This window comes from Callospermophilus lateralis, chromosome 5 (genome assembly GCF_048772815.1).
Source record: "Callospermophilus lateralis isolate mCalLat2 chromosome 5, mCalLat2.hap1, whole genome shotgun sequence".
NCBI classification, from domain to species: Eukaryota; Metazoa; Chordata; class Mammalia; order Rodentia; family Sciuridae; genus Callospermophilus; species Callospermophilus lateralis.
In genome coordinates, this window is record NC_135309.1 from 15,322,754 (window position 1) to 15,340,633 (window position 17,880).

At 42.4% G+C, this 17,880-nt stretch overlaps 1 protein-coding gene across 6 annotated transcripts in view; it reads left to right on the plus strand.

Annotated features, from left to right (window-relative positions):
* The window catches only part of Fbxw11 (F-box and WD repeat domain containing 11), a 122,937-nt gene that overhangs the window by 93,697 nt on the left and 11,360 nt on the right, over window positions 1-17,880 (plus strand). For all 6 annotated transcript variants that reach the window (XM_076856346.1, XM_076856342.1, XM_076856343.1 and 3 more), the window contains 5 exons: window positions 652-742; window positions 8,738-8,875; window positions 12,192-12,310; window positions 13,867-14,116; window positions 16,833-16,951. In XM_076856346.1, the coding sequence (XP_076712461.1) occupies window positions 652-742; window positions 8,738-8,875; window positions 12,192-12,310; window positions 13,867-14,116; window positions 16,833-16,951 (717 nt within the window). The remainder of the gene's footprint in view (window positions 1-651; window positions 743-8,737; window positions 8,876-12,191; window positions 12,311-13,866; window positions 14,117-16,832; window positions 16,952-17,880) is intronic.

The following is a 17,880-nucleotide window of genomic DNA, read 5'->3' on the forward strand; positions in this document are numbered from 1 at the left end:
GGAGTAAGGGGAAAGAGTTAAAGCTGTTAGAATTTCTCCTCCTGAAATGTGTATTTCCTCCATTTGTTAACTATTAGGACATTTTGTGTAGCTCAGATGGGTGATTTGGTTTTTTAAAGGTATGTATGCTTTTTTTCTTAAGCAGTGATAACATTACCAGGAGATAGGTAAAATAAAGAAAAAAATCTGAGAAAATGCCATTTTGCTATTATGACTTCCGGTTGAGGACATTGGAGGCATAGGGATAGCATTTTTCCAAGAAAACCTGTGAACTTAAATGTAGATCTGCACCTCTCTGTGTCAGTGGCCTGGCCCAGTTGTTCCCCAGAAAAGCTTCAGAGAGGAACAAGGTGGTTAGAGGAGGGTCAGGAGGAAGTTAGATTTATCACAAAGCCACATTAGCACTTACTAGACTCTTCGGGCATGAAAGGCTGGGTATTGTGTGCTGGTCCTAGAAAACAGAAGGCCAGGGTCGGTATAGCCGACCTGGTCTCCACCATGGAAACTTAATTGTCGGAAATCTGGCTTTTGACTGGTAAAGCTCAATGCAAGTTAAAATACATGAAAGATAGGATGTCTTTATAACACCACGTTTAAGTAAAATTCACCCATTTGTGCGAACTGTAACCTCTGTTTGTGTTTATTTGCCAGGGATCAGTACCTGTTTAAAAACAGACCCACAGATGGCCCTCCCAATTCATTCTACAGATCATTATACCCAAAGATTATCCAGGATATAGAGGTAACTTTATGATTTATCTGTTTTATGGGCTCTTTGTATCCTGTTCTCAACGTTTTGTGTTGCCTTATTATTATTTTGTTGTTGTTGTTGTCTTCTTCCATAATCATGGAGCTGGTAAGTTTTTTTTGTTGTTGTTGTTGTTCTTGTTTTTTAAGAGCTGAGCTTTTTGGAGTAAAAGTCACAATGTATAACCTACAGTTGTTCTTCAGAGTAAATCATGTCCTTTTACAAAACTAACTTTCTAAATTTTGAAATATTTCTGCAGGACTGCTAGTTAATTAAAACCTTAATCCACAATCAATTTTTATTCTAATTTGATAAAATTTTCCAAAATCCAAGGCCCAGATTTTTCAGTAAATGCAGTTTTACATTTTTTAGCTATGTTTATTGAGAAGGAAAAATGGTACATTCTCAGTTTCCTCTGTAAAGTATTCATAGTTTTTCATAAAAATTACTCAGAAATTATTCTAAGCAATAGTTGAGTTTTATAGAGCAAATTATGCTTCTGGACCATTTTGGATTTAAGTATAACTTTACCAGACCAGTAAAACTCTGTAAACTTGATGAGAAACATTAGAGATGTTTGATATTGTTCATGGGTTCTAATTAGTTCAGTTTTATTATTTAGCCCTTTTCCTTGAACCAGGAAAGACATGCACAGGCATTTCTCATTAACTCTTTCCCATGTGTTCTTGGCCGGTCCTGGTTACTTCACTATTTCCTCCTTGGCAGAAAAATTGAGCCTGCACTAGGCAGCATTGTATCTCCCATAAAGTTACACGCAGTTTCCCAAATGTGAAGTAATCCTCCCCCCAGGTGATAGACATAAAAGTTATTGTGCCCAAATTCATTAATGGAGAAACATGTGCTCTTTTGGAGTAGTCGTCGTCGTCCCCCCACTCCCCCCACCCCGCCCCCTGTCAGTCAGAAGTGAACTAATGGAATCATTTGGTTAATGGTAAGTCTGAGTGTGCCTGGAATATCATGATTTAAAATATGAGCTCTTGTCTTGAGAATTCTGCTCTCTGAAGTGACCTAGAAAGTAACAGTTTAAGAGGGTTAAATAATTGAAAACTTCTGCTAGATAAATCTTAATGTTGGGGAGTTACTGGATCTGATGGCAGTTCAGGTTGTGGAGTCAGTTACCCCTGCAGTATTGGTGGGTGAGCCTAGTGTTAACTTGGATCTTTGGTTACTGTGTGCACGTTTCAGGGGAGCGGCCGTCTCTCCCCTCTGTGTGCCTGTACTGAGATGTTGCTATGTGCACATTCTTAGAAAATACATGACCTAGTTCTTTTGGGTGGGGCCAAGGATTTAACAAATTACCTCCAAATTTCTTTGAATGATTTTATCAGGTAATTTATTTAGAGAAGGATGATATTGAAATCTGGGAACTTTTGGAAGACTTTTGATCAGGTTGAAGAATTGATTATGTACTTTTATTTAATTCTCATGACTGCTATTATTATGGGCAGTGTGCACTCATGGCCACCCATTTCCTCAGGCTGCAGTAATGTTTTAAAGTTAGCAGAGGAAGACGTGAAGGAAGCAGAGCCATGGGGAGACCCTCTCGGGCAAGAACCTCTGCATCTCAGTGGTCTTCCCAGTGGTTCTGAAAGTGGGCTTGAGAAAACCCACTGGTTGACCGCAAGAGTCTCCTCCAGATTTTTGTGGGCAAAATCTCTCAGAATAAGGGGTGATGTTTATATTTTGTTATATTCACTAGTGACAAAAATTAGTGTACCACTAATGGAGCCTGTACTTGTGCCAGATACTTTGTTTTGCACTTAATAATCCATTTCTCAATTGAATATTCTGGATAAAACCTGACAAGTAGATCAGTCCTTATTCAAAGTTGAAGAATCGGGCTCAGAAAGGTTCTGCAGTTTGCTCTGGGTCCTACATCCGGGGAGGGAGTGGGCCTGGGACCCACTCCTGCTCTTCTGTCCTGCACACACAGTGTTTGTAACATAGGTTATTGAAACCAGTGCCAGCAATGATATGATTGATATTTATCACCTCAAATCAGGGGTTCACCTCTTTTGGGGAGTAAGCCTTATTCTGCCCAGGGTAGAAAGTTCTTTCAGAGATATGGATTAAACAAACAAGAAGCTCTCAAGTGCCTGGCGTTGCCCTTACAGCTGGTCGGAAACCCTAGTAAGCAGGTTATAGTAATGATAAATACCCTCTTTGAGCCCTTGCCGTAAAGCATGAATTATATTGGGTGATTTATATAGATTATTGCTTTAATTTTTACAACAAGGTGTAAACCATTATTCCTGTCTATTGTAAAAGGAAACTAAAATTAAGTTTTAGGATTTGCTGCATAGTTAAGTGATGAGCATTAAGCCTACAGTTGTTAGCATTTACAGTTACATTTTCAAATGGGAAATCCCAAAAGGGGAGACTGAAAGAGGCATGTGTTTTATGCCTGCGGAGTTTCACCTTGCTCTTCTCATCTTTCTCGAAGTGTGTGAATACTCAGCATCCTTGACTGAGTTAAGATAAGAGTAGTGACAAAAATAGTGTACTAAGTGGCCTTGTTTGGGTTCAATTTGGGGAAAGATAGTCTTGACAGGACCTTTAGCACATTGCAGAAAGGTGAATCCACTGGGAGCGCCCAGGGGATGTTCATGTCCCTCCATACCTTCCAGTTTCCTGTCTCTTCCCTGGTGCTTTTTGAGGCTGCCAGTTCACAACACCGCCCCCGTCCCCCCCACCCCCTTACTTCATGTGCTGGCTCCTGTAATCCATCCATTCCCAGATTTGGTTCTGATGAGCATGAAAGAAATGTTCACTTGAACTTTGCCCTTCTGCATTGACCCATCAGGACTTGACTAAATTTTAGTAGGCAACCTAGCTGAGTGTGGCTGGTTCCTGTTGTTTAGAAAATGAGGGTGTGAGGCATGCAGCCTGAAGAGCATGAGCACACATTCTTAGCTTCTGTGAAGGTCCGTCCCTCCCGGTGTTCTGGCTGCACACAGAGAGGGTCTACAGGGCCTCTGCGCCAGGGAGTTCCCGGAAGACCAGAGCCTCACTGCTCAGAGTGGTACCATCCTGCTTTACTGTCTGGGGTCGCTGCAGTCACTTTTATTATTCATGGTGGCTTACTGCTGGGCACTTTGCTGTAGTGATGTAATTTCATCCTTAGATTGTCAAAACTGCCACCCGCACTCCTCCTCCGTGCCGCTCAGGGCCCTCCACAGAGAGATGTTACAACAGACTGAGCAGAGTTCTGTTGTCCTGCACTTGGATTTTCGTCATCTGCCATTTCAGAGTGGTGACAAACTCCTTCGTACCATAGACCCTTTGCCTCTATTGCTCACTGGATTGAAGGTATTGAAGCGCTCTGCTTAGCAAGGAGACCATGGGGAAAATGATGGTATGTTGGGGCACACCTTTCAGTAAGCCACATGACGTGGGGAAAGTGGGGCGCTTTTTTGTGGTTTGCAGACTTGATATTAACATTGTCCTGACCAGAAGACTTTGAAATTGCCCACCCACCCAGTGTGTTTAGGCTTCTAAAAATAATGTTATTCCTCCATCCTCAGACATCTGTTTTCACTCTATTGCCAATTTAAATGCCGCTGTATATTCTGTGTATCATGGCTACCTTCCCAGTATTTTGAAAATTTTCGCCGGGTAAGGGGATTTTACAAGTTCTCAAAGACACAAAGTATTCCTGTACGGTAGCAGTGCCACAGGATGCCTAAGTGAAATGCCAGGTATCCACATAATTAGAGAGGCACACCTGTATGGTCTGGTTCCTGCGGCTGCGTTAACCTGAGTTAAATTCCACATGAAGGCTGAGCTCCTGCCCCCTGCCCTCTGCCCACTGGGTTGGGATGCTGAAGCCCTTGCCATTGAATACCAGTGTAGACCCAGACACAACTCCTGGAAATTTGTTGAAGATGTACACACACACACATACACATACACATATATAAAATTTATTTATTTGTTACAGCCTGCTATTTTTGGTCAATTTTTTTTCTTAATAGACACTCTATAAAGCACTTCACATATGTAATCTTCCTCGATCCTAACAATAACTCCAAGGGAGTGGTTATAACTACTCCTGTGTTTACAGAGGAGGAAACTGTTGCTTAGACGTCTGAGTCATTTTTGCCAAATCTGCTACTTGACCTGGGAATTTTCTACGACAGTGGGCTTCCTGCCAGTTTTCAAGGTCTAGTTTTTTTGAAAAAGACCTGTTTTGAAGGCATTCGAGTTGGAGTGGAGGTCGTGAGACCTGGTGGTATCTCTGGCAGGCAGTCAGTGGAGCGCTGCCTGCTCGTGTGGGTGGCCAGCTAGACTCCCTTGTCTTGGGATTCTGAAACTGAATGATTTTTTTTTTTTTTAAAAAACCAGGACTTCCTAAAATGGCCCACCAAGGATCATTTGCAAAGTTTTTATTTTAAAATTCAGAAATAAGTTTTTCAGAAATTGGGCCCCTTGACTTTGATTCAACTTAGAATGAAAGGGTGATGTCTAGGAGAGCTTTAGAGAGGTCCTGCCCTCTGGCTCTTGTTTACAGTGGGGTAGATGGTGTGACTCCACCTTCAGTGTTGGAGGCGGGTCATACTCTCTGTCCAAACATCTCTGGGACTGAAGCATCCCAGGCTGTGTGGCCTTACCCTTGATCTTCTCCCTGGTACTCCCTATTGTGTCTTTAGGACTTCAGGTACAGTGAAAGATTGGGACTAAGTTACCCAATTCTAGGAAACACCTTGGAGTAGTGGGAGAACCTGTAGGATCCCCTACCCCTTCTTTTTACGTGGAAAAAAAAGTTTGTTTGTTTGTTTGTTTGTTTTTTGCAGGTGGAATATTGGGGACTGAACTCAGGGGCACTCAACCACTGAGCCCCATCCCCAGTCCTATTTTGTATTTTCTTTAGAGACAGGGTCTCACTGAGTTGCTTAGTGCCTCACTTTTGCTGAGGCAGGCTTTGAACTCACAATCTTCCTGCCTCAGCCTCCCGAGCTGCTGGGATTACAGGTGTGTGCCACCGTGCCTGGCGTTTTTTTTTTATTTTTGAGGTTTTTCCCAAAACTCTCATGTGATAGATAGTAAATGTGTTTTCTCTTCATTGAAATACAGACTAAGAAAGCTACTTACCGATGCAATGATGTTATAAGCTGTTGTGTATTTAAACCTACGAACAGTGATACGAATTTTAAAATACCTGATATATATGTAAGACATGTTATGTATTCAGCTTTGTAATATTGTGGGTTCACATAGAGTCATGTATTCTGTATCAACTCTGGTGGTTCCCAGAGAGTGCATATGGGAACTCCTTGCCAGAGTTGATGGCTAGGAAAAAGGCTTGAGGTCAACACACCTCGCCTCCTCTCTCAGCATTTTCCTGGAGTGCTGGCACGCCGAGGTAGCTCAGTCTCTATGGAAAGAAACAACATTTCTTTAAATGATTCCAAGCATTAAGTTTAGTTAAAGAAATTACATTCTGGACCCCTTTTTAAAAAGTTGCTTATATGGACAGAGACCTGTTACCTGTTATCTATCTTGGTAGAGACGGAAGATTTGGGGTGAATGACTTTGAAATGTGGTTTTATATGCCTGGCATTTTACTGACTTTCAAGAGATGATCTGGGTTCAGAAGTCCTGACTTGGTAGCAATTGAGTAAATACTTATGTCCTCGTTCCTGGCATTTCCATCGTGCTTCCTGCATCCTGGTGTCGGGACCTCCCTCAAGACTGTGAGTGAGGGTTCTTTTATTGTAGGGATCCTGTATCTAGGACCCTTGCAAAGCCACAGGGCCACAAATGATGGGAACAGTTCCGTTTAAGTATATGTATCAATATCTCAACCCTGCATTTACTTTTCTATAAAATGCAAACAATAATTCCTACTTCAGAGTGATTATTAAACTGGCTGCAAACTCCATCAGCCTCCCAGTGTGTGGATTCCAGGCCCACAGGTTCAGTCAACTGCAGATAACAAATATTTGAAAATAAATTGTGTCTTAATCGAGTGGGTACATGCATTTATTTCTGGTCATTATTCCCTAAACAGTTCAGTGAAACAACCGTTTACATGGCATTCACGTTGCATCAGGGATTACAAGGTCCCCAGAGCTGATTTAAAGCCTATAAAGAATATGCACAGGTGACAGGTGCTTCTCCACCACTTTACAGAAGGAGTTGAGCATCTGCAGATTTTGGAACCTGTGGTGCATTGTGGAACCAATTTCTATGGGTGCTGAGGGGGATTATGTATGAAACACACAGCAGAAAATTAGGAAAGCAAGAGCCTGCTCAAAGCATGCAGAGAAGTTTAACATTGCAAAGAGTCGAGAAGCATATTGCCTTCAAAATAAGCAGAAATGTGGTATTCAATGTTAGCAGAGCCAGCATTTAGGTGCTCACAGGAACTACCAATGAAATTTACTTCCTTTCTTCAACAAAGCAAGTAATTAAGTTTTTAGCTACTCAAAGATAAGTAGCTAGTCGTGTAATCTTAAAACTATATCCTAAACTGGGTGTAACCAGTTATTGAAGTCCTATTGTCTCCTAATTTCAAGGACCAAGAACTCAAAGAATTTGGTTATTCTCAGTAGAAACATTGTATCTTTTGATCCAGAAAAATCCCTCATAGCTATTAAAGAGGTGATTGAGTTTTGCCAGTGGTCTCCCTCAAGTCCTGCAGCACATAAGAGTTTGGGGATTGAACCCAGGACCTTGTGCATGAGAGGCAAGCACTCTATCAACTGAGCTATATCTCCAGCCCTGGCGTGGATGTTCTATTTGAATTGTTGGTGGTCTTATGACTCTAGAGCTCAGACCATCTTTCTTGAGAGGCATGATATACATTAGTAGCAAAAGCCTGGGCTGAGTCAGAAAAAACTGGGCAGGATTTTCAGGTAGTATAGTTAGTAGTCTGACCTGAGGCAAGTTGTTTTCTTGTTTGTAAAAGGGGACTAATGAGAACCTTCCAAGGTGATTGCATTGATCCTTTAACCAGATAAACTTAATTTGAACTATAGATGCTTCTCAGTTTACAGTGGAGTTAACATCCTGATAAACCCACTGTAAACTGAAAATGCATTTATTCTTAATCCATAAAACATCTAGCTTAGTGACACACTGTACCGCAGAGATTTGGTTGTTTCCCTTGTGCCGGGTGACTGACTGGGAGTTGTGACTTGCTGACATTGCCCAGCACTGCAAATGGCCAGCCAGGGAAAAGATCAGGATTCAAAGTGCAGTTTCTACTGAATGCAGTTTCTCCTGAATGTGTATTGCTTTGGCACCATAAAGCCAAAGCATCATATGTCAAACTACTGCAGGTGGGGGACTGTGGGACTGTCGGTCCAGTTCCATACACTGTGGGCTTGGGTCTGCTTTGAACACAGATGCTACCTGGGTCTTTTTATCCCCACTTCCTAACACAGTGCCTGGAACAGACAAACATCTCGGTAAACGTTGCTGAATGATGAAAGAATGAGACTCCCGGTTGAAACGTGCCATTCTCACTCTAAGGCAACTTATAAAGAAATACAGAATTCTGTGATTGGGTGTGTACTAGTTGTACAGTGTCTATTCTCAATGATCCAGACGGTGCTTTGGTTGGCTACCTAGATTGTCAGTGCATGCTTAATGATTCCAGCAGTCTTTTGACCAATATTTTAATTGGCAGTAGGGAGTGACCCAATGAGTTATTATTTATTTGTGTGTTTTGGGTACAAATGACATTCTTTAAACATATTGAATTCTGTCTAGGCCATTTTAGACCTAACCCAAAACTCATTGGAAATCCTATGATAGTTGCCAGATGGGCAGGGAAAGTTTGAGAAAAAATATTGTTGGGCTAATGTCTTACTTGGAAAAGAGTGTGAGTCCTCTCCACAGACAGTTATGCAAACCAGGATTGGGGTATCGGTGGTATGCTACTTCTGGAAGCAGTAGCAGATTCTGAGACCTAGTAGAATAGTTGATTCACACAAGCTCATCTCTTGCCTCCTTTCCCCCTAGACTATAGAATCCAACTGGCGGTGTGGACGACACAACTTGCAGAGGATTCAGTGCCGCTCTGAAAACAGTAAAGGTGTCTACTGTTTACAGTACGATGATGAGAAAATCATCAGTGGCCTACGAGATAATTCTATTAAGGTGAATGACTACTGCATTTTGTATGTGTTATTGTTAGAATTGTGATGATGTGTTAGACACTAGATGTGACCGTCTTTCCATTTATTCAGATTGGGTCTTAGCAGTTCCAATCAACCTTGGCAACCCCAGTGTGGTTCTAAAGAGCATTTCCCTGTGACTAATGATGTGACCCTGGATTGTCTCCTTGTTCTGAGTACACACAGATTCTGTATTCTCTGTTCAGGTGCAAATAGAGGGTGTCCAGTGTCACAGTGCTCTAGGTTACTTTGCTAGCTGGTTTTCCTGTAAAGGTCATTGCATTTACAGTTTCTGAGAAGGGCTCAGGTAATATGGAAAGTGATGAGCAGCTTCTATTGTTTTCCCTCACTCTTCAGTCCTAGATGAGCTGCATCATTTTTCCATGTTTAGTCTGATTGGCCTTATCTGGCAGTTTGGTTCACGTATTAGCTTATTTCCTCAAATTTAAGAAAAATATGTTGAGTTTTTTTAAGTTTTTTTTTTCTTTCTTGGTATAATTTTCATTCAATAAAGTTTGCTCCTTTTTTTAATATTCGATTTTTTTTTAGTTGTTGATGAACCTTTATTTTATTTATCTTTATGTGGTGCTAAGACTCGAACCCCGTGCCTCACACATGCTAGATGAACGCTCTACCACTGAGCTACAGCCCCAGCCCCAAGTTTGCTATTTTTGACGGAAAGCAAGCCCACAGAGGTGCCTAACAGTTCTGTTGTTCCTTCAGAGTCCTTCACACTGCTCTTTTAGAGTCACCTCTTCCCACCCATCCCATGCCCTGGAAACCAGTGATCTTTTTTACCATCTCTACAATTTTTTGCCTTTTCCAGAATATTTTCTTAATCAATTCATGTAGTGTGTATCCTTTTTTTTTTTGGCGGGGGGGTACTGGGGATTGAACTCAGGGGCACTTGACCACTGAGCCTTATCTCTAGCCCTATTTTGTATTTTATTTAGAGACAGGATCTCACTAAGTTGCTTAGCGCCTTGCTAAGTTGCTGAGGCTGGCTTTGAACTCACAATCTTCCTACCTTTGCCTCCTGAGCCAGTAGGATTACAGCTAGTGTATATCCTTTTAATTCTGATTTTATACTTAGCTGAGTGTACTAGAGACCATCTGTGTTGGTGCAGCTAGTAGTACTTCATTCCTTTTTATTGCTGAGTAGTTACCACAGTGTGTTTAGCTATTTAGTTGTTGAAGGATATTTGTATTATTTGCAGTTTCTCATAATTGTGAATAAAGCCACTATAAGTTCGTGCATGTAGGTTTTTGTGAAAATGTAAGTTTTCAGTTTATCTGAGTAAAACCTGGGAGTGGGCTTACTGATTCAGATGGTAAGATGGTCCTGGGTTTGGTGATAACATTTTAGATATAATAACAGAAGCATTGTCTGTAAAAGAAAAAACTAATAAGATAGATGTCACTAGAATTAAAGATTTCTGCTCTGTGAGATTGTCAAGAGCAGGAGAAAATAAGCCATAGTCTGGGAAAAAGATTTGTCAAAGACATATCTGATGAAGGAGTGTTATTCAAATGTGCAAAAAACTTTTTAATTAGAAAAAAAATGACTTCGGGGACTAAGATTGTGGCTCAGTGATAGAATGCTCGCCTAGCATGCATAAGGTACTGGGTTCGATCCTCAGCACCACATAAAAATAAAAGTATTGTATCCACCTACAACTAAAAAAAAAAATTAAAAATGACTTTAGACTTATTTTTGACAATAAGAAAATATACAACCACATTTTAAAAATGGGCAAAGACTGTAATAAGAGAACTCATTACAGGTGGCAGGTGGCAGACCAGCATTTGCAAAGATATGTGCCACATCACCTATTGTCAAGAAAATGCAAATTAAAACAACACTAGTATTGCTGTATGTATATACGTGGCTGTATAACCAATGTGATCCTGCAATATGTACACATGGAAAAATGAGAATTCATACACCATTTGAATCAAATGTATAATATGTCAAGATCATTATATTGTCTTGAACAACTAATTAAAAAAAAAAAGTGAGCTACCGCAGCATGTCCAATAAGATGGCTAAAATCCATAACACTGACAACACCAAGTGGAAGCAAGGATGTGGAGCAACAGGAACTCCATTGTTCATTCTGGTGGAAATGTCAAATGGAACAGCTGCTTTGGAGGGCAGTTTGGCAGTTCTTACAAAATTAAACGTACTCTTGCCATTGGATCCAGCAAAGGAGTTGAAAACTTATGTTCACCCAGAAACCCACACACAGATTTTTATTGCAGCTTTGTTCATAATTGCCGGGACTTGGAAACAGTAGGTGAATGGATAAATACACTGTGATACAACCAGATGATAAAGGGATGTTTGGAACTAAAAAGAAATTGGTTTATCAAGCCATGAAAGGACATGGAGGAACCTTTAATGCATCTTACTGAGTTTAAGAAGCAATCTGAAAAAAAAGGCTGGTGTAGATTCCTGCTGGGGGACATTCAGGAGAAGACAAAACTGTGTGGACAGTAAAAGGAGAGAAGCAACACTCAGTATAAAAAGCCTATTTCTAACATTTTATTTACTTTTAATCTTTTTAGCAAAATATGTAGTCATTACGTCACTCTGTAGACCATTTTTATTCAGATTTTAAGTGTTTAATTCTCTGTAATAAAGCATGGTGTCTTCTCAGTAAGACCTCTTTATAGTTTACCCTGGGACTTTTCTGAAATGTTGAGCTTTTCATTTTTTATTTTTGTAAACATAAGGTAGGGGCTGTACATTTGTAAAGGGCCTTAGTTGATGTTGTCACATTGTTTTCCAGAGGATGAGCAGACTCTTTGCAGATTTTATTTTATTTTTTTAATTTTGGGGGGCGGGGTACTGGGGATTGAACTCAGGGATACTCAAACACTGAGCCATGTCCCCAGCCTTATTTTGTATTTTCTTTAGAGACAGGGTCTCACTGAGTTGCTTAACAGTTTGCTTTTGCTGAGGCTAGGCTTTGAACTCGAAATCCTCCTGCCTTAGCCTCCTGAGCCACTGGGATTACAGGCTTGTACCACCGAGACCAACCCACAGATTTTATTTTAAAAATTTCTCTTAGAATTCAGCTGATAATTTTAATGAGAACAGTACAAACTGAACAAAATAGCACTTTGATTCTGGAAGTTAATTAGTACCTCCCATATTCTTTTTTGTCATTTCCTACCCGTTTAACCATTCTTACCGTAACATAGGTGTGTTTTACGATTCAGAACATGAGGCATAACCGCATTTATAAAAATGTTATCCGCTAAATCATTGTTTATGGTTGGTCTTGTCTCGATAGATTTGGGATAAAACCAGCCTGGAATGTTTGAAAGTGTTAACAGGACACACAGGCTCTGTCCTCTGTCTCCAGTATGATGAGCGTGTCATTGTAACTGGCTCTTCGGATTCCACAGTGAGGTGAGTGATTGACTTTATTGCGCAGACCTGTGTTCCCTCTGTGGGGAGGCCCCTGGCTTCCTGTTTTCTTGGGTCAGCACACATGCTTTCCATGTTTGGACTTATCAGAACCAAGTTTGATATCGATGAGTCTGAGCCATGTAGGCAGGAGAGCTCATTTTTAAGTGTGTCATCTTCCCCTTGCCAGTGTTATAGAGACAGCAGCGTGCTTTCCTGTGGAAGCGCATGGCCTGACCCAAGGCCTGCCTTCTCCTCTTGGAGCCTGTGGTCCAGAACAGAGAGGAGGAAGGCTGCTGTTCTGGGAGAAGGGTGGGCGCCAACCTGCAAGTACCAGGGGGTGAGGGGGTGGACCAGAGTCAGTTTTCAGACCCTTCTGAGGGTCTTGGTGAAAGTCAGATCTGAGAGCAGAGAGTGCTAGGTGTCTGTGTGTTGTGTTGTTGAGTTCTCACATCAGCCTTGGTAAGCCCATAGATAGTGTATTCATTTTAATAAAGATATTAGGAAGCCAAGTCCAGAGAAGTTAGATAATTCCTTAGAACCACGCAGTCCCTCCATTCTGAACTTCAAAGGTACATTGGTCAGGACTATGGGCAGCAGTCTTGTGGTGGAGACTTGACTTCTCAGCTGCCACCAGAACAGAGTGATAAAGGTGGACATGGCCTGTCCCAGAGCAGCAGTGAAGCAGTAGCTGCTAGCTGGGTGTGGAGGAGTGGGCAGGGGACTTCCTGAGATCCTTCCCACCCCACTGTGGCCAGCAGGCTTCTCCACTCCTGGTGGACTTTGGTAAGGGAAGTGATGCGTCCAGCAGAGAGAGAGGACGTGCGGCAAAGCCCCAGCTGGACTGCAGGGGCTTGAGGGATTGGAGAGCAGAGGCACTTCGTCTTCTGGGCTGACCCTGGTATTGCAGGCACCTGTCCAGGCACCTGACCCTGGATTCTCAGGCTTTCTGGTATCCTGTCCTCAGCGGACCTGTCGGCTTTTCCCTGGCTCACCACCTCCAGACTGAGATTTCTTCCGCAGATGGCGTCTCAGCCTTGGAGGATTTAGTCTTTCTCCTCTGTCCTGTGTGGGGGTGTCGTCTTACAAGATTGGGGCTACAGAAAAGCTCTTTTTTTGGAAGGGCTGCTCCTAAGAACCTCGTGTCTCAAGCCTGGAGCCACCAGGAGACCCTGGCTTTGTCCCTGAAGTGAAGCAGTGGGTGTGGTCAGTGATGAGACTAGAGTGAGGCTTGCCAGAGGATAGCAAGCACCTCGCCTCAGCTGTAGCCTCCTCCCGCTTGTCATCCCAGACCCACTGGAAGCCTGCTTCCTTTAGGGACCATCTTGGCCCTGGCATGAGCCTGCAGCGCCATCCCTGGGTACCTGAGTGTCAAGGAAACCTGAGCAAAGCCAGAATTAGTTGCCTCTCTGAAACCATCTCTGAACTTCTTGGCAAACAAATTGCAGCTGGGGTCCCCCTTTTAGCATGTCCTTAGGTGTGTTCAGTGGACCCAGTGCTCAGCTTCAGAACCTGTCCCTGGCCGTCGGTGATGAAGCACTGTGGTTTCTGTTCTCTAGAGTCTGGGACGTGAACACAGGGGAAGTTCTTAACACATTGATTCATCACAATGAAGCCGTACTGCACTTACGCTTCAGCAACGGACTGATGGTGACGTGTTCCAAGGACCGCTCTATTGCTGTGTGGGACATGGCTTCTGCCACTGATATCACTTTACGCCGTGTCTTGGTTGGCCACCGTGCTGCAGTCAATGTGGTAGACTTTGATGATAAGTACATCGTGTCTGCCTCCGGTGACAGGACCATCAAAGTAAGTGTGCCTGCATCCTAACCCTTCCTGTTTCTGACCTTTATACACCAGAGAGAGCAGAGATGGCTCGTGCCAGCCTGGTACCTGGCAGGATCTCTGTTTTCCTCTGTTTGTTCGTGAGCCCTTGCGACCCTCCCCGTTGTGTGCTTCTGGAGTCACAGACAAATCAGAAGGAAAAGCCATGGGTCATAATGGAGGACAGTCCTCAACTTGGTGACACAGCTTTGTTGGTAACCTTTTAAGGGGAGGAGAGCTCACTATTGGCACACGGGTTATGTGTGAGGAGCTTCCCACAACCCGCCTGCCCTCCTGGCATCCTTCAGAGGTGTGGCAGGTCTTAGATTTGATTTATTCTCATGATGTTGAGAGCTCGCCATGCCACAAGCCCTATGCTGGACGTTCAGCCCAGGTTGACCAGAAGGTGCAGGCTAGGGGAGCACGCGAGGTGGCTGGTGTTGTTCTGAGTCCGGTATCTGTTTCACCCTTTGCAAATTTTAGCTTTCCTATATCTTCATAACAGCTTTCCTGGGGTTTATTTTTAATCGTGATTTTTTTTAACCTTTATTTATTTATTTATTTAGTTAGTTACAGTTGGACACAATATTTTGTATCTTTATTTTTATGTGGTGCTGAGGATCGAACCCAAGGCCTCTTGCATGCTAGGCGAGTGCTGTAGTACCAAGCTCCAGCCCCAGCTCCATGGGGTATGTTTTCCACACCACTAGATTCAGTGTTTTTGAATGTGCGATCCAGGGGCCCTTGACGTTCACAGGGTTGCCCGGCATCTCCATGGTCTATTCCAACCACTCTGATCACATTTCCATCTAAATCCCTCAGGCCCGTTAACAGTCAGCCTGGCGGTCGTCAGTCTGCCTCTGCCTCTGCCTCTGCGGATTCGTCTGTTTGGGGCGTTTCTTATAAACGAGGTCTTACAAAACGTAGCCTTCTGTGTCTGGCTGCTTTCATTGAGTGTCCTTTTCAGGGCTCACCCACGTGCATCACTGCACACATCAGGACTTCATTTCTTCTGAGGGTCAAGTAAGAATGCCATTGTGTGAATGGACCACATTTTGTTTGTCCAGTTATCAGTGGATGTGCCTTTTGTTTACTTCCATCATTTGGCTCTTACTCATAATGCTGCTGTAAACATTGGTGTGTAAGTTTTTGCATGTTCATTTGTTTTCAGTTCTCTTGGAATGACAGCTCTGGGTTGGACATTTTGAGGAACTGCCAAACTGTTTTTTTCCAGAGTGTCTGCAGTAAGAGTTTGAACTTGCTCTAAGAACCTTCTGTTAGTGACCAGCGTCAGACAGCATTCTGATATTTAGTAGCCCCACAGATCTTGGACTGAGTTGTGTCAAGCTTTAGGTTTCGAGTGGTTTGGAAGCTGAATGGCCAGTTTGAGTGCGTTAGCCTACTTACTCCACATTCACACCAGTCAGTGCAAGATCAGTGCTTGGAATTCAGGAGAGTTTGGGGCTGATTATAGAGCAACTCTTTCATAATATCAGTTGGCAGGATTTCTCCCCACCTTTGCCAACTCTTGTTACTATCTTTTTGATTATAGCTGTCCTGGCGTGTGTGCAGAAGATTCTCTGTGGCTCTGGTTCGCATTCCCTAATGACTAATAAAACTGAGCATCTTTTCTATGCTTTTTTGGTCATTCAGATACCTTCTTTGGAGAAATGTCTACTTAATTCTTTTTTTACACTTCAAAAATTGGATGATCTGTCGTCTTATAATTGAGTTGTAAAAGTTTTGTTTTTGTTTATTTATTTTTTTAAAATATATACTCTGGATACAAGACCCTCATCAGATATATGGTTTGCAGATATTTTCTCCCATTCTTTAAGGGGTGTCTTTTACTTTCTTGCTGGTGTCCTTTGAAGCACAAATGATTTTAATTTTATTGATTTCCAGTTTATCAATTTTTTTCCTTTTCTTGCCTTTGCTCTTGTTTTTATATCTAAGAATCCACTGCTGAATCCCAGGTCACACAACTTACTCTTGGGTTTTCCTCAAAGAGTTGCATAGCTTCAGCTTATTTAAGTCTTTGGCCAGTTTTGAATTAACATTTTTTATATGGTATGAGATAGGGGTCCAGCAACTCCTTTTGTTTTTTATTTTTCCATGTATATATCTGTCCTGTTCAACCACAGATGCAGCTGGTACAGTAAATCAGGGTGCTCCAGTTGTATCTCCTGTTCAGTGTGCCTGTGGACATTGAAGTCTTACAGATAAGTTCACAGGAAAGGAGATTGTTCACTCCACCTCTGTAATACTGAGTGGTATGTCAGAATAAATGGAGATATTCTAGAAGATGCTGGGAAAGAGGAGGAAAGGTGAAGCTCTTTATATTAGTTAACACTGGGTTTGACATGTCAGCTGGCCTGCAGTCAGAATCTGGTATCAGCTCTCTCCTCCGATGAGTGAACATGTACACCCTCCAGGAGATGCTTTCTCTGTGAAGGTCCCAGGGTTCACAGACTGCACAGCTTCCCTCTGTTTTTTACTCCAGTTTTATCACACAATAGCTAAGAAAATCTTATGCTCTCCAGTCTGTCCCCTAGCTTCCAAATTTGAGTTAGAAGAGACTACTTTATAATCCTGTCTTTGACTCATTCTTAAAAGCTCTCATATTTCCACTTTTCAAAAGGCACTTTGTGGGAGGACTTTTCTGTGTTTATTCTTGAAGACATGGCTGTTTGTCCTGCAGGTCTGGAGCACGAGCACCTGTGAGTTCGTCCGGACTCTGAATGGGCACAAGCGAGGCATCGCCTGTCTGCAGTACAGGGATCGGCTGGTTGTCAGTGGATCATCAGATAACACCATTAGGTGGGTGCACTTTGGCATGCTAGCAGGGTAGGCTTATTTTTGCCATAGTATCGATTTACCTCTCAGTCCTGTTTGGTTCTGTGTGCTCTGAGTAGGAAAGCTGTGGGTTGTGGGTGGGGGTTCTTCCTAGAGTCCCCCAGCACACAGGCCTATGCCCTCAACTCCACCATGATCACTTACTACCAGAGCCTCCGAATGGATGGGGTGCTCTGGCCCGGTGCTCTGCTTCCCTCGCCTGCAGACCTGCCTCTCTCTGGCAGATAGCAGCCTGCTTTGTGTCTCCCCCAGAGATGGCATCTCAGAGCCACCCCCTCCTGCTGGCTGGTTCTCTTCCCTCCCTTTTCTCTTTCCCACAGCCAGTCTCCTTCCTTCTTAATGACTAGACATAGATATTTTATATCTTAAGAGCATCCCTTATTACCTGTTCAAGCCATCTTTTCCACTGTCCCGGAACATGTTAGTAGTAGCTTTACAGAAGTTACCGTCACTGTGTGGTTTATAACCAAATTGCCTAATGTTTTGGGCAAAATAAATATTATTAGAAAAAATAATTAAAAACAAGAAAAGGAAAGGAAACAAGCAGATAATAACAACAAAAGACTATAAATGCCATAAATTTTCTTTTTTCAGTCATTTTGTTTTTAATTGATGTAGTAATTATATGTATTTATGGTGTATTGTGCATCTAAAATTTAGGTCTTATTTTCTTTTAAGATTTATAAAAGTTAGTTTAGAGCTTCTATTGTGGTTTTCTTCATCGTGCTTTGTAATATTGCTTTTATGTTTTGTCAATAAAAAGTCCTTTACTTCCTCATTACAATTTTTGCAGTTTTATAAAATAGTGTGTATTGCTTTGCAATTGGTTGAAAGGAGCCACCTTGGAGTCATAGTAGCCGTGCCGAATGGCTCTGTTCACCCTGGGTTAGAGG